Genomic DNA, 15469 nt, shown 5'->3' with positions numbered 1-15469 from the left:
TTGCATTTAAGATTTGCAAGAAGCAAGCACTCCGTGAAATCCTCAGTGAATACTTTGCACAAGGCTTTTGATATGTCCTTTAGATGAATAAACTTTAGAAATGCTATATAATTCTATGTTATCATTACTGCCTCGATAGGCACTACAGTATTCTGTGTGGTGAGTTTTCCCAATAAAGAACGGTTCGATCAGAAATTCTCCACAACGCCAGCCCCCAACCTCCATAATTTAACCAATAATCAGTGGTATTAGGGAACATGCAGTCTGACCGTGAACGCCTATACTATATAGTCCAGAAATAAATATAACTTGATCAACAAAATTTTTCTGGCAGACGTTGCTGTTTAATTTTTTTTTTTTTAAAGGGCATTTTGAACCTAATTCACAAAATTACAAGGTTAGTCATTGCTGAAAAACCATCTAAACAGGACAGAGATGATGCCATAGGGAACAAGATCTCAAATACTTATAAGTATGAATTAACTAATGATAGAATGGTATAAGAGATGGGAATTATAACAGAGTGCAGGAGATAGGAGGGATGGGAATGAGTCTTAACAGCACAGGGAAGTGTTTGACAAACCCAATATCTGATCACCGTATCCCCATATCAGGAGTAGGAAAAAACCTTGAATTTCTGGCTTGACACTGACTCTTTTAAATAACAACTTTATGGGAATAGAGTTGACGAGCAAAGTCAAGCTTTTTTGGCAACTGGTTGTGTTTAAATAACAGCTTCAAATAGTTAGCCATATCTGACCAGATGCGAAAAAGCTCCTCCTGGACTGAGTTAATTGGCCATATATTACTATAAGCAGTTTGCTCTGTTCCACAGATTCATTTGCTTGCTCTAGTTGTGTGCATCCGAATCACAGCTGCTAACGTCAGTGATCACTCTGATGAGGTCCAGCAAAGAAAACCTATGTTGACGTACAACCCATTAAAAGTCATTAAGGCTTTGGACACATATTTTCAAGTGTGTACAGAAATGATCAGAGAAAGAATCAGCAAGGGCAGAGCACAGGAAGGTCAGCTCTTGTTTTATATAAATCAATGTGAAATCCAAACTCTGCTGGGACTATGCAGTAGGGGAGGGAAACTCAAGGGAACAACTACCATATTTATTTCAAGAGAACCAAAACACAATCATTTTCATTACATCAGAACACACTTGATATTTTTTAAAATCTTCTGTTTGAATCAATTATGCCAAAAGCTCCTATGCAAATTATAAGCTGTTAAAAAGTCAAGACTCTGACATTTCACTTAAGGTGGAAAATTCTTTTATACATGATAACAATTTTTACCCTCCTTACTCCAAATTTTTCTAACTACAGAAGAGGAAAAATGGATCACTGACTGTAAACCTTTATATATCTCAGTCATTACCTGATAAAGCTGAAAAGGATGATAACATATTTGTACGTGAATTGGATACTTTCACAAATGCTTATTGTCCTACTACAAAAGTACATAATCTTACCAGTAATTCGGTTTTCAATTTCCCCTTGCATCTGGAGGGAGTCCACATAAATGGTCCTATTTCCAATGATTCGTGCACACGCAATTCCCCGGTATGGCTGACAGAACCCATCTTCATGGTAATCTTCTCTGCAAAAGACAGATTGGGATTGTATAAGCAGATGTCTAGCTGTCCCAAATGAATTTTTAGGAAACATACTCGTATAAAAGGAAAAAGACAACAAAAAATTGTAAATCTGAAATGGTTTAGTTCCCCAAGTGCAGCTTACTCCTCCAATTCTCTCTTTACACTTTACACTACCTTGGAAGTATTAATGAGGCACCCTGTAAATAGCTCGTTAGCGAAAGAAGTAAACCAAAAACTAAGGTTAATTTGAAAATCATACGCTAATAGTAATGGGATTTGACAGATGAATCTATCAAAATCTATTAAAGCGTTGTTAGGCTGAGACAGTAACATAGATCATGTTACTTGTCTTCACGCTTTTTTGGCATATAACTGCATTCAGTACAATTAGGCAAACAGTTGATTCTCTTCTCCCACCTCTTTCTCCCATTCTTCATTTCCTGTAGTGAACAGCACAAGAGAACTTGCCAAGATTTAATTAAAATATGGAATAATTTTGAACTATGAGTTAGATAAACAGAATGAAAAGTAATTAAGGGTATAACTTCTTTTCCTCCTCTCCTTGTTCAGTCAATGCCAAATTCCCCTTCCAACATACATTTGAATGCATTGCTCAGTTCAGCTATTGGACCAGCTTCTGCTCTCCTTACCGCAGTGTAAATATTTTGGGATAAAAGGACTAGCCTAAAGGCCCAGTGGTTCAACACATCCTCCCCAACGCCCTGATAAATAATAAAGAGCTGGTCTGTAGATCATAACTGCCTAAGCATCGAAAAGGGCCCCCTAACGAGAGTGCTCTCAGGTGTGATATCCAGCACACCATGTTCTTCCTCTGGCACGTCGCAGCCTCTGCGCTAGGATCTGCTACTGCAAAACAGACTGAAAAAAATATAAAATGCAATCTGGAAAACCATTACTCTAGAGCAATCCTAGCATGCCCCAAAACTTAACAGTCAGTTCATAAGTCTGTGGTGACCCCCTATATTTTTGAAGTGTTATTTCAATACTCTTCTGTGCTTTGTACCTTATTTATTATCTTCAGACATTCATACCTGCTTTGGTCACCCATTTAATACACTTCTCTTACAAATATCTTCACATTTCCTGTACTAGTCCTGCATATGAGTGGGACAAAATTGTTGGAGAAAATGTGTAAAACCAGCCTGCTTAAACTCTGGCTGGGCCAGAAAAGCACAAAAACCTGCCATCAGACACGACCTAGCCATGATGAACAGCTCACCCAACATCCGCGCAGTGCTGAGTGCAGCCCATTGCTTCTGGTATCTCATCCTGCCTTAGGTTCCCCCTTCATTTTTCCTTTGTTGCATCTCCCTGATAAAGTTCATCTCTTCCGGGAAATGTCACCACTGTTTCTTAGATAAAAAGTCTTCGGAAGTGGCAGGCTGGGCAGGACTGTCCTGTAATTGTGCAGTCCAAAACTGGCACCATCCACCACCATGCGAGGAGCAATTCTCCCTCTCCTCTGGGAAAAAAAGGACTCAGTGGAAGGGCCTGATCCATCACACGGCTGTTACATGGACCACACTGATTTACAATATGCACGTGAAGYGCCTCACACAGTTGTTGTCCAGATCTGGCCTTCATTTCCTATCACGGTGTGATTGCTCCATATTTATAAAACAACATTTTGTCTACACACTCCAAAATGAGCTCAGCTTCCACAAAGATGCGTAATTTTTCTATTACGGAGGATGAAGCAGAGGTGGAGCCTTTCGGGATCAGTTAATTCCTGCAGCGAAATTCTTTCACACTCGTAACAAAACGTCTAATTTTTCAACAATTGCATCATGCCCAAAGGGACACAAATATCAAAGCGTTTTGTCTGTGCCTGTTTTATGAGCCCTGACCACCTCAGTAGGAAGTCAGCAATTCCCATAAGGGGCTGAATGAATAAGAAACCCCTATCTGACCTCTTTCTCGAGAGTAAATTCATACCCCTATCCTGCAGAACAAAGTCCACTATGTATCAAAGTGTAACTGTACCTCGCACTTCAACTCTCAGCACAGGGCTCCCTTGCCAGCACGCGCGCGCACACACACACACACACACACACAAGTATAAAAAACAGTACTCCAAACAGCATAGTTTTGGTGACAAAAGCTGTGTGATCTCTTACTTAGCTCCATTTATTTATTTCTGTCACGAACTTTCGAATACAGCTTATATACTATATATACACACGTATGTTAATGCAGATTTCCCCTGCTGCATGTTACAKGCAACTGCTGATTAAACTAAACTGGATACGACCATTACCATGGACGCAAGCAAAAGTAAACAGTAACCCGATGTCAGATACTCGGAGAGAAGCGGGGCTCTTGCTCTGCACGTACCGCTGCCAGGTCAGACAAGTCTTTAGAGCACAGAGCTTTGGCAGTACTCGTGATCAAGGGGGACAAAATGAGTCTTTTTAGCAAAACAGTTGACTTCAACAAAGCTGCAGAGACGGCAGCACGTACAGTCCCCTTCCTGACRACTCTTCCCCTCTGCTACGTGCACACTTGGCGCAGGGCAACACATTTGCAGCGAAAAGCAACATAGGGGGAAGCCAATAAAATAAAATGGGAGAGGCATCGTTCCCTGTTCCGGCAGAAGTCCTCAAGCTCATGGGCAGCGCTGATTTTTGCGCCAAATCATACGCCAGTAACTCAGTTGCTGATCAGAGCAGGAGTTAACAGTTGCTGAAAATGGGCAGAAATACTGACTCCTTAATTCCCTGCTACTTGGGCTGTAAAGTCTGTTCTGATCAGGAACCCCGGTAAAAGCAGAAATCCAACTCCACGGGAGGAATCCAGAAGAGTTCAATTTGTCTCAATCGCAAGAGCCTTGCGAGCTAATTGCCCCAGATTTTGGCTTTTTTACCTTTATTGTTTCTTGCTGAATATTTCAAGATGGCATTACTTTTTCCCACTAGTGATTTTTTTCCATTTATATATATATATATATATATATTAACAACACAGAGCCAGGGACATCCTGTGTCTTGAGTTTCTTCTTCCATCTTTGCTGGAGGACTGTCTTGAAGACAGGACACCTGGAACACAAATTTTCTCAGCATTCAATTGGAGATAAGGTATATTCTCCCACTGAGAAAACTCTCCTCCCAACTACTGGTCAGATGTTTGAGCAGAGTTTAGATTTAAACACAAAATTGTGAAGAATCTGACTGAACAGTCCCTCTATTCCTAAAACCTCAACTTCCATTTCTTAGGATGAACACCATCAGCTTTCCAGATCCATAAGGTGATCTTCTGCAAGACCAGTAAAGTTATGAACTAACATTTCTACTATGAAATTAAAGCAGGAAGAACCTTTGATTTAGAGAGAAGCAAGAATAAGAGGGCGCAGTAATAAAACCACTGAGGCACTGATACTGCTTCTATGTATAACATGGAGTGCCTCCAAGATACTCTAGGCCTGCAGGGTCTGGAAATGTCATACCGCATCGGGACCCCCGGATAAAGTGGTCCCGGGATCTCAGCCCGAGGCAGGCGCACGGTGCCATTAAGCTACAGAACTCAGGCATGGCCAGGATTCGACCCGATCACCATGTTTGGTTTTAGGAACCTCACGTGGCATTTAGACACCTAAATTCCCCTTGGGAATTGAGCCTTTCCTCCCCATTACACAGGGGATGCAGTGGCCTCTGCTCAGATGCCTCCCAGCCCCCGGGGGCAGGCTGCAAAACCCAGCAGTTTTGGGTTAGACAGCTTGAAAGAAGTATTATTCAGAACTAATGATTTTCTTTATGTATAAGCATTAAATACATAATATCAACTGTACCTGAAGCAGCTACTATATGGTAAATATCTCATTTAAAGGTTTATAGAGATAATTCTAGGAATACTACATACCCTGAAAAAATATCCTGAACACAGCTTCCTCCCCCTCCACGTTAAGCATTACTTTAATTTCACATGTGACACAAAGAACACTGAACAAAAGACTACAAAAGAAAATACCTAGAAAACAAAGAGGCTTTTCTTAATGGAAAAACTGAAATGCTGAAAGAATACATCTGGGCATAATATAATATATGATATCTATGTAACACAATCTATTGTATGCAACTGTCACAGCTGAACAGTCTGGAGGGCATATGAAACAAAAAAGTGCCAGTAAATAGGAGGCAACTGTGGAAAGTTTATTCTCTACTAAAATCATATTGTGAAACACATCAGAATAAGTCTAACGAGAGCTTTCGGTATACATTTGCTGTCCCTAAAAATGCAGTGAGAGCAGACCTACTGGCTTTATGGGAAAACAGAGAATATTTCCACTTCAAACTTACTAAGAAAGGAGATACAAGAACATATGACAGCACAAAGCTGAATAGAGAAAGTGCACAGAAACACATGAAGGCTTAAAAATCTTTAGACCTTAGACATAAGGGCTCATGAAATGAATTCTGAAAGTAGAGTGGAGAGGTACCAAATACTTATTTGCTATTAAGATACCTTATTTCTGATYGTATCCCACATATTTTAGTTAAAAAGAGAAACCCGTCATAAAATCATTTTCCTGATTATAGAAGAGCCACAATACTACACATCAGCTGTAAAGAGGAACTTTGTCAGTTTGAGTATTCAGAAATTGAATAACAACTAGTTAAACAAAGCAAAATTTGAAAWTTTTTTTTGACATATGGTACACATTGAGAGCCTGTTACAATGTAATAAGTAACTCATGTTCTTCATTCATTTAATTCAGTGTTGCTATTTAAACATGAGAGGTCAACACTATGATATAGATTCAGATTAAAACATAAGAAGTTCCCAAGTGTTCCTTGTAATAACGATGAATAACTTCCAAATGACCAGCACTGAAAATTAAGTAACTAGAAATCCATATTGGCACAGAGTTGCTAGAGTTGGGAGGACTAAACAGCTTGCAATAAATACAGCAGTAGTTCGGAAAAGCAATTAAGAGTGTGCTTTTTGCACGTCTTCAAGAAAGCCCTGAGAGTTATACTCGAGTACCTCCCTGAGATGGGAGATTAGAGTTTCAGGAGAAAAGAATATGACAAATCCTTGGGTGTTTCATTAGTCTGTATGCAAAATGAAAATTTAATTGTTCAAGACAGGTTCTTTACATTCAGGCAAAACCAGAATCTCACTTATTTTCTGAATACCAACTACTGTAGTCCACTTTCTGGTTTCGAACCCAAATATTGAGATAAAACTCAATAAAAAGGATCCAGTTAGACAATTAGATCTACTACATTTTTTAAAAACTAACTTAAAAATTCCTACCAGTGTACCCTATAAGAAAATGAACAAAAGGGTTATTTAAAATTGTAATTTGAGGACAATTTATTTTAATATATTCAAATAATAAACTTCAAAGTCATTTAGAGGGAAGAAACTTCAACTTATACTCTACCAAAGTAAATGATATTAAACCAATTTATAGAATGTAACAGGATATCCCACAGGTGAGTTTTTGAAAAGTTACTAGAAAATATGTCGTCTTATAGGATTTTCCCATAAGCAAACTTACAACTGCTGTTAAAATTACCTATAAATTTTCCCAAACAAATATCAAACCTGAAGTTTCAACCTTTTTTTTCATCTTGCCCAGGTAGTAAATAGCTTAGAATTAAAAAATGTTAAATTCTAAGGGAGGATATTAAGACTCCCCTTATGTTCTCCACAAGTGGAGTGGCAAAGCAGGGAAAGGTGCACAAAAACCCCACAGTTAAACAGTGACGGGCTAAGGAAAGGATGAAAAAATTATATCATCCTGTTTGTTATGGGCAGAGAAACAGGGAATTTGGAAAAAGGTCACTTATCTTCTGGGAAAGTCCCAGAGTTTCTGATAGTTCTGGCTGGAGAATTTTTATGGCAGAAGCCGTGTAAAGAGGAAGATTATAATCAACGAGTCACCAGACCAGAGGGGAAAGGACAGGCAGCATATTTCAGATTCCAAGTTTACTTAACCCAGTACGTGGCTACTTCATAAACAAGAAGCACACAGGTTAAATGAACTGCAATGCATAGAATTAAAAGAATAAAGGGCTTACTTTGGGTCCAAGAGAGGCAAACCACACTAACATGTTGGAAATGTGCTACAGAGAGCACCAGGAGAAGTTTGGGAATTTCTGTCTTTAATATAAACATCTATTCCTGTTTTGTTTATACCGCATTTCAAACCAGGAATTGATATAAACTGGCACGACCGCCCTGGTAATTTATTTCCCCTACACTTGACGTACATCATATCATAACGCCGGGGAGCTAACTCAACACACAAGTGGATCACTTTTCCAYGGCTAAAATGAGTTCACGTCACTTAATATTCACTCCCTCCCACCGAAACTGGTCACAGGGAAGATCTGGAGAGAACAGGGACATACTACCCTTCCACAGCCATCAGTCCTATCAAATTTGCCTCCCATCAAAAACATAGCGAATCTGTATTAACGTTATTGTACAAAAATTCTTATGCGGAAATTCTCTCTTACAGCCTACATAATCTGCAAGAGGAAAAATTTAATTCCCTTTTTTGGAGGTCTGGCTTGTCTATTTGCCTTTCAGGGAAAATAACAAATAAAACAACATGCTTTTCTCTCCATTTCTTGTTTTGCCATGGATTAAAATTTGTCAAGAGAACCGTCTTTTAAAGTAGTCATTGCTGGCGCACGGCAAGAGGCTATAAAATTGCTCTTTCCGTCGCATCGCACCAAGGAAATCAATGGGAGTTTTACTACTGACTTTTRAGGCAGCAGGAGTGGGGTACAAATAACTAATGGAAAGAAGGAATGGGATTTTTCCCAAGCAGCATCGCCCGAACTATTGCTCTGCTGAGAAAGGTTGCGCTAACAGCAGGCATTCCCAAAGTTGCCCGTAACCAATACGCCAATACTCCTCTGCTGCCTGCTCCCACTCTCCGACCAAAGGTTCGGCTGTAAACGACCCACCTTTCCTGCACATAAAATCATCTGTTTGCACATCTTCGCCAGTGTCCAAAGATCAAACCTACCAGCGCGGCAGAAAATAGCCGGTAAAACAGTTAAGGCCTCAGGGACTTCCCTAAAGCAGAAGATGGACGCAGAAACTTTTCCTGTTCACTAAAGGAATGTGATAAATAGTATTAGAAAAGAAAAGGAGTCTAGTCTGAAAAAGTCAAAAACTAACAAGCTGGGGAATTTGTATAAATAGTCATAGCTCAGTTGAAGTCAATGGACCTATGACAATTTACACTCACTAGGGATATGGCCCATGACTTCTGCTGCCAGATGCTCACTGAGTGTAACAGCAGTCCCAAATAAGTAAGATTACCTTACCGCTAACACAGTACTTGCATAAACATTAACAAACAGCATTTGTTTGGCTGCTTTTTATTTGGAATAAAAAATAACACTTCAGAGAACCCCTAAAAAAAGTGTTGAATTTCATTTGAATATTTATCTGCAAGTTCCTGAAAAAAAATTTACTGAAACTCCATATTTGATGTCTAAAATTAGTAGAAAATAACAATTATTCTTTATTCTGCTGATTAAAGCAGTAGGCATGATGAATTTGTTAATTTTAATCATAGTATTTGAGACATCATTTTAATCGTAGTAATAGATAAAGCAATTTATTGACTTGTCATTAGTAAAAACACAACTGCAAATGGACTTAGTGCTTAAGACAAGCTAGAGAAAAGTAAGTTGTTTGCCAAACAGCGACATGCAACCAACAACCTTATTTTTAGCCTGTTGCCTCATTTCCATAACTGATTATAACAGTAGTGTTTTTGAACACAAAAGTCAAGATACTACGTTCTATCCTTTAAGCGGATAAAATCCACAGCAAATGGTATTGCCTTCATTTCTTCCACAGAATCGCCCTGCATCAGCCCTGTACCAGAGTTATTACCCTTATTACAGTTACCTGGGTAAAATAACTGAAGCGGTCCTACAGAAATACAAGCTACTAAGTGCTGTTCTACCCATTAGCCAGTATCGTGTTACTCAGTGAGCAGTGAAAAGTCTGGCTTCTGATACATCAGTTTAATTGAATCACTCATATACAATGAAGATGTTGTTAGCAGACAGAAGATAAAGAATTTTGTCATTTGAAAGGGAGATTATGCAACGTGAAGATGAAAGAAGCACAACTGAACTGGGGCATTTACTTCCTAAATTTCTGCAAGGAACGGAGCCTAATCTCTGGAGAAATTACCAACTATTCCTCTTACAGACTCCTCTGAATTACCACACGTAACTTCAAACAGATGATCTAATGTTACTTCTATCTACAAACTCTCTCTTCTGATTGACTGAAATGGTATTTTTCTAACTTCTCCCTCTGTTGCATTGGGCAAACATGCTGGGACGAAATCTTGACATCGGATGAGTTAGGCTCAAGGAAGCTTGTGAGTCAGTTGTGTTAAGTATTAGCTGTTTTTCATGGACACATCCTTGTCACAATCACGGCCACTGAATAACTAAATTTCAGAGAGGGAATTTCAGCATATGGAAGCACAGGACTAGTCCGGCCACGTTCCAGCCACTGGCGCACTAAAAAAAGTGGTATGAGTCTCCCTCCCCACCCACCCTCCTTTTTTTTTTTTTTTTTTTTTGAGGCTATAGACATTTTCCCTCACCGTGTGTTAGGGTTGTCTAATAAAACCCCTCCTTCTGGCACCTCTAAGGAGAACAGCAGCCCAATGAGCCTTCTAGTGTGTCTCTGATATCAGCTCTCTATTTCCCCCACTGCGCGAGGAAAGCAAAAGCCTTTGCTTTTATCCTGCCTCCTTTCTCGTGCCAAGTCACCCGAGCGAGCACTCGGAGCTCTGCTCCGGAAAGGGCTCAGAAGAGCCATGGCCTCAGCATCGACCGGCCGAAAAGGCACCACAGACATGAGCCAAAGAGCTGGGCTAGGAGGGCATGGCGGCTGCACAGGGACGCGGCAAAGCCACTGGGAAAGGATGGAGTGGCAGGTTTGGTCACTCCGGGCAGCTATTCATGCGTTGTGATTTATGCCTACGCGGGCAAATTCTATGCACAAATATAAATTTTCTGTTTGCCTTCAGCTCATGAAAAACACTTGGTGTAAGCAAATTATATGCATAAATACAAGTATTATATCTTCATTTAATTTGTTAAAATCAGTTGATGTAGTCGCTACAGGAACTTTATACAAATGGCAGATTCAGATGGGAGGTATACGGTCTCGAGGAAAAGAAGGCATGGTCAGAAATGGCCAATTTTATAAATCCAACAAGAAAGAGGTTACCAGAAGACAGAACAATAGCAAAGCAAAGCAAACAAAACAAGTCCTACGGAAGTACCTCATGCTTCTCCACTTCCGAGTTTTTCTTGAATGATGTAAAATAAAGCAGTTTTCTGTAAAGTGCTTTCTAGCTTTTATTGGAGGCCAGAAAGTCCAAACGTTTTTGCACAAAATGGTTAAGAGCCATATTCAAAATTGTTTCATAATTAGAAAAGTTATAACCGACTGTAGCACTAAAAAGATGTTCCCCTATGAAAGAATTTGAGCGAATTCAAAAATGACAGAAACCATGTTGGTATGATTTTTTTTCTTTTCTTCTTTTTTTTTTTAAATAATGATTAAAAAGGTGGCTTTGCTATTTCAGCTAAAACAGAGATTATGTCTAATAGCATAGAACCCTTTGTAATACAGCCAGAAATTATCATAGCATCAAAGTTCAAGTTTATGTAGTTATATGTAGATGGAAGTGCTCATCTTCAAAGTCCTTCCCAGAACATTTTTATTAAAACTATAAACTATTTATAGTCATAAAATGTTAACATGTCAGCTTCACAGAAATTTTTCCAGTCTTAATAAAAATTTAGCATATTCCACTTATCAGAAAATCCCAGAGTAAATGACTTAAAAACATCTAAGCAACAATATGAAGCCTCTCAGCAACTTGTTAGTTTCTCTGCTATTTAATATAGATATAACATGAACTACTTAATATAGCAATGTTGCAGAGCTACGGTTTCAGAATATTTCCCAGCGTTAGAGGTTGTTGTCACAGTTGCTGTTAACTTTGTGGAATTTATTTGAGCTGAAACAGTCTACAGTCCTAGGCTAATTTCTTTTTAAGTTCAGACATTTCAAAAAATGAGGCTAGACAAAATTACCATCTTGCCCTTTAAGATGAAAAAAAACCCTAAAAATATCACAAAGCAAAGCAAACCCACCACCACGAACACTAGCAGCTGCTTGGCTGTGATGCTGTAGCATGCCCAAGCTATTGAGTAGTCATCCGAGACCTGCCAGGAGATGCCTTTTGCCGGTGCCATGAAACACTACCCAAATTTGTCCAACCTTTAAGACATTTCCATCCTTATATGGTCAGCCCAGGCCCATGAGAACATAGTCGATATGTTCTCCAAAGATCCAATCTACACCAAGCTTTGCAGACATGTCTGGGAAAACAACACCATTTGGCACCTGCATCAAGGCTAGCGCCTAAGGTTAAACGTGGTGCTGGTAGGAGGCTGAGCGCCTGGGGAGGATGGAGGCTTGGAAACAGGAGGACCAGGCAGGATGGCAATGCACAGGAGGGGCTACACTCAGAAGTCCCCCAGAACCTGGGGCAAGACCTACTATTTCTAGGTCTCACTGTTCCTTTCTGATGGCAGATGTGCATCTCCTCTGCTGGACTGGTCTCTAACGGAGGCAGCAGCCTGCTATTACGACTCTGCGTGTGTCGGGTGGCTCCAGTGACGAGGTCCGGGTGGTGCAATGGAGAAATCCAGTCCTCACAAAATAAATCTGCTGTGCCATTGTAATTCCACACAATAGGATTGTTGATTTTTTTCCAGATTAGGAAAATTAGCTTTCTTTCCCTATACAGGAAATTCTATGCCTGTTTCTGTCAAAGCCTCCGGAGTTCTCAAGAAGTGGAAATAAAAATACACTCCACTACTCACAGCCACTTCCTACCCTCTGGGTAGCAATGGGCAACGTGTGGCTGCAGCGGCCGAGCAGGGGCCAAGGCTCGGCAGCCGCCCTTTGCTGGGGCTGGCAGCACCCCTAACTCCTGGGGGTCCTCTGCACACATCCAGCACTCATGTGATGCCAAACGATCACTTCCCCTCACTTTTCTTCCTTTTGACTTAAAAGCCCCTCATTGAGTGTATAGCACACCTTGTTTCTAAAGGCTCCTCTTTCTGCTTCTTCCTTTGCAGAATTAATTAGTGGCCGAGTGCCACATTTTTCCATCTAGACATTCCTACGATATAATAGCGGATACGGCGTTGTATCTCAGGCACAGCAAAACAGCTCACATGGAAAATCACAGCTATAATTTACTTTCAGACGACACACACACAATGCTACGCAAACATTATTAGCTTGATAGGTGGTAAGTAGCAATTGTACCAGCATGGCAGCTCCATAAATTAATCTAATCACGCTTAAAGTTAATAAACCCTTCATTAATCAAAACAAATACTTCAGAAACTTAATTAGGAAATAGAATGCTGCTCCTAGGTTTAGCATGTCAGCATTTCGTTCTTAATGCTTGAAAAGCAGGATGCTGCATATACTGCTCTGTCTCTCAGAGTAATGGTGAATCACCCACTCCACAGTCTTGCATAATCTTGCAATACGTTTTTGCTTCTCTCTTTCTCCCCAAACTAATGGTGAAAGAAAAAAACCCACAGTAAAACTTCATAATTCGCTGAGACTCTTTTCCACATTAATTACCAAATGCAGAATAAACACGCTACCTTGCAGCTACCAACAGTGAACAGGGACTATCGCACCCCTTCTGAACCACCGCAGCTCAGATTCAGAAAGCAGCTCCAGTATTTGAACTTCGTTAACACAGCATACTCCCAGGAATGCTCTTGATCTCAATTTCAGATTCCCATGCGATTTAGCAGATCTGACAGTTATGAATATGTATTTACGTAATGTAATAAACTGCGATCTATTACAGGAGAAAATAGAAAGACAGTCCGCGCTGCTCTTGTTCAAAGAATACAAGATTTGTTCCTGTGCTAAACAATATTTTTTCTTATACTATTCACTGCTGAGTTGGCCTCGCTTATTTTTTGGGGATACTTGTTGAAGTAACATCACATGTGTTTCTTTTACTCCTCTGCTCATTGTTTTACAACATAAAACCACTTTATTGGCATTAGGTGGGCTAAAAATTGGAGCTTTTCAAGCTAATTTTGCAGAACTGAGCTAGGTGAACATATCAGGACTGTATGCAGGCCGGCCTGTTGAGACTTCTGTGTTCCACCAAAGACTGACTAAAGCGAGAGTGATTTTCCAACTTGAAGGAAAGTGTGTGGGGAGGGGGGGAGGAAGAGTTCTTTCCAGCTTGCAAACTGAACTTTTGGAAAAAATTTTGGGAAAAAAAGTGTGTGCATCTGTGTGTGTGCATGCAAGTTACGTGCACTCGTGCACATACACGTAAAATCAAAATTTCTGTTGCATACTGAATATTTTCGTGATAAAATTATGGCTCCCATGTAAATTAATCCTTTGCCTCGTTCATAATGTTCTCATGACAAATGGGACACTTGTGAATGCTATTTTTGCAGAACATGAGAGATACTGCTGATGAGACATGCTTCTTGCTATTTTATTTTTAGAGAAATATTACCTCCAACACCTTAAATTTTAGACTTAAAAGAGCAGTATCAATTTAAAAGAACAGATTTCCTTACTACTTTTTTCTTTTCTCTTTCACTTTTTTTTTAAAATAATACCTTCTATCACTCTTAATGCTATTTTGTTTGAAGGGAAATGTTTAAATTTAAAGTTTGTAAAATCTGTTTCTCCTTTTCTCAAGCACAGTAAATGAGCTGCATTTATATTTTATGTGATTCTTCCAAATTGGAGCAGAGAAGAATAACACAAAAGTAAGGAAAAATTAACTATAAAGCCATAAAAATTGAAAGGATGATTTGTGGCACAGTGTTACAACACTAACTCATTTTTTTTAATTACCCGGTTTTTGCTAGAGTAGTGTTCCTTTACCTTTGTGCCTAACTACAATATTCACCCTTTCCTTCTATGTACTTAAAGGCTATCCAGCATCCTAAGGAACTCTATTTAAACTCAGTGGGGCATCAAATGATGACAGGAAGTCACAGGGACATATAACTGTCCTTTTGTAGGACATACAATAAATACTTTGAAAGCCATTTAAGCTACTGAACGAAGAAGGGAAGGGGAGGGAGAGAGGGAGGAAGTAAAATCAAAACAAACTAAAGATCACTGGTTACATCAGGGTTGTCCAACAGCTGCACTAGCTACTTGCCAAGAGCCCAAGGGCCATTACTCTTTTGAATATCAATTTACATATAGCCTTAAAAGGAACAAAAAATGTCCTATTTTGCTTGTGACTTCTTTGGTGAATTAATACCAATTGTTTCCCCGAGCTGCCCAAACACAAGCACCTGCTGCTGCTCAGCTAGCTTGTATTCACTAGAGCAGGGCGTGCTGGGTGTGCTTTTNTTTTTTTTTTTTACAAAGTCAGAGCTGCATTTGGCTCCTGGCCGTATGTTGCACATCCCAGAGTTGCACCTTACAGCTTCACTGCCAGCCATGAAAAAACGAGGTGCTGCTCTGCAAAGGAGGAAGGAGGCTCTGCCAGCACACAGGCTGTGCCTAAGTCCTCCCCTACAGAAACCATCAGCTTCCTTTAATATCTATCAACAAGCTAAATTTCTAAACTTTGCAAAGCAGAACTTTTAGGAGAGGAAAATATTCTTGTGCTTTGGTGCGCTGCCTGCTGTAGCCCCATATATAAAGGCAAAACTGCAAGCCCTACCTTCATCATACCCTGTCCAACCCATAAAACACTCTCTTGGTGGCCCTGCTAATCACAAGTGGGAAGGTACTGCCTCACATTTA

At 39.8% G+C, this 15469-nt stretch overlaps 1 protein-coding gene across 1 annotated transcript in view; it reads right to left on the bottom strand.

Moving 5' to 3' along the window:
- The window catches only part of ROR2 (receptor tyrosine kinase like orphan receptor 2), a 43504-nt gene that overhangs the window by 10301 nt on the left and 17734 nt on the right, over positions 1 to 15469 (bottom strand). Inside the window, exon 4 of the mRNA XM_026081963.1 lies at positions 1484 to 1611. Within this exon, the coding sequence (XP_025937748.1) occupies positions 1484 to 1611 (128 nt within the window). The remainder of the gene's footprint in view (positions 1 to 1483; positions 1612 to 15469) is intronic.

This window comes from Apteryx rowi, unplaced genomic scaffold (assembly GCF_003343035.1).
Source record: "Apteryx rowi isolate R43461 unplaced genomic scaffold, aptRow1 scaffold_563, whole genome shotgun sequence".
Lineage (NCBI taxonomy): Eukaryota > Metazoa > Chordata > Aves > Apterygiformes > Apterygidae > Apteryx > Apteryx rowi.
Note: the sequence above shows the minus strand (reverse complement) of the source record. Positions and strands in the feature narration are given on the sequence as shown.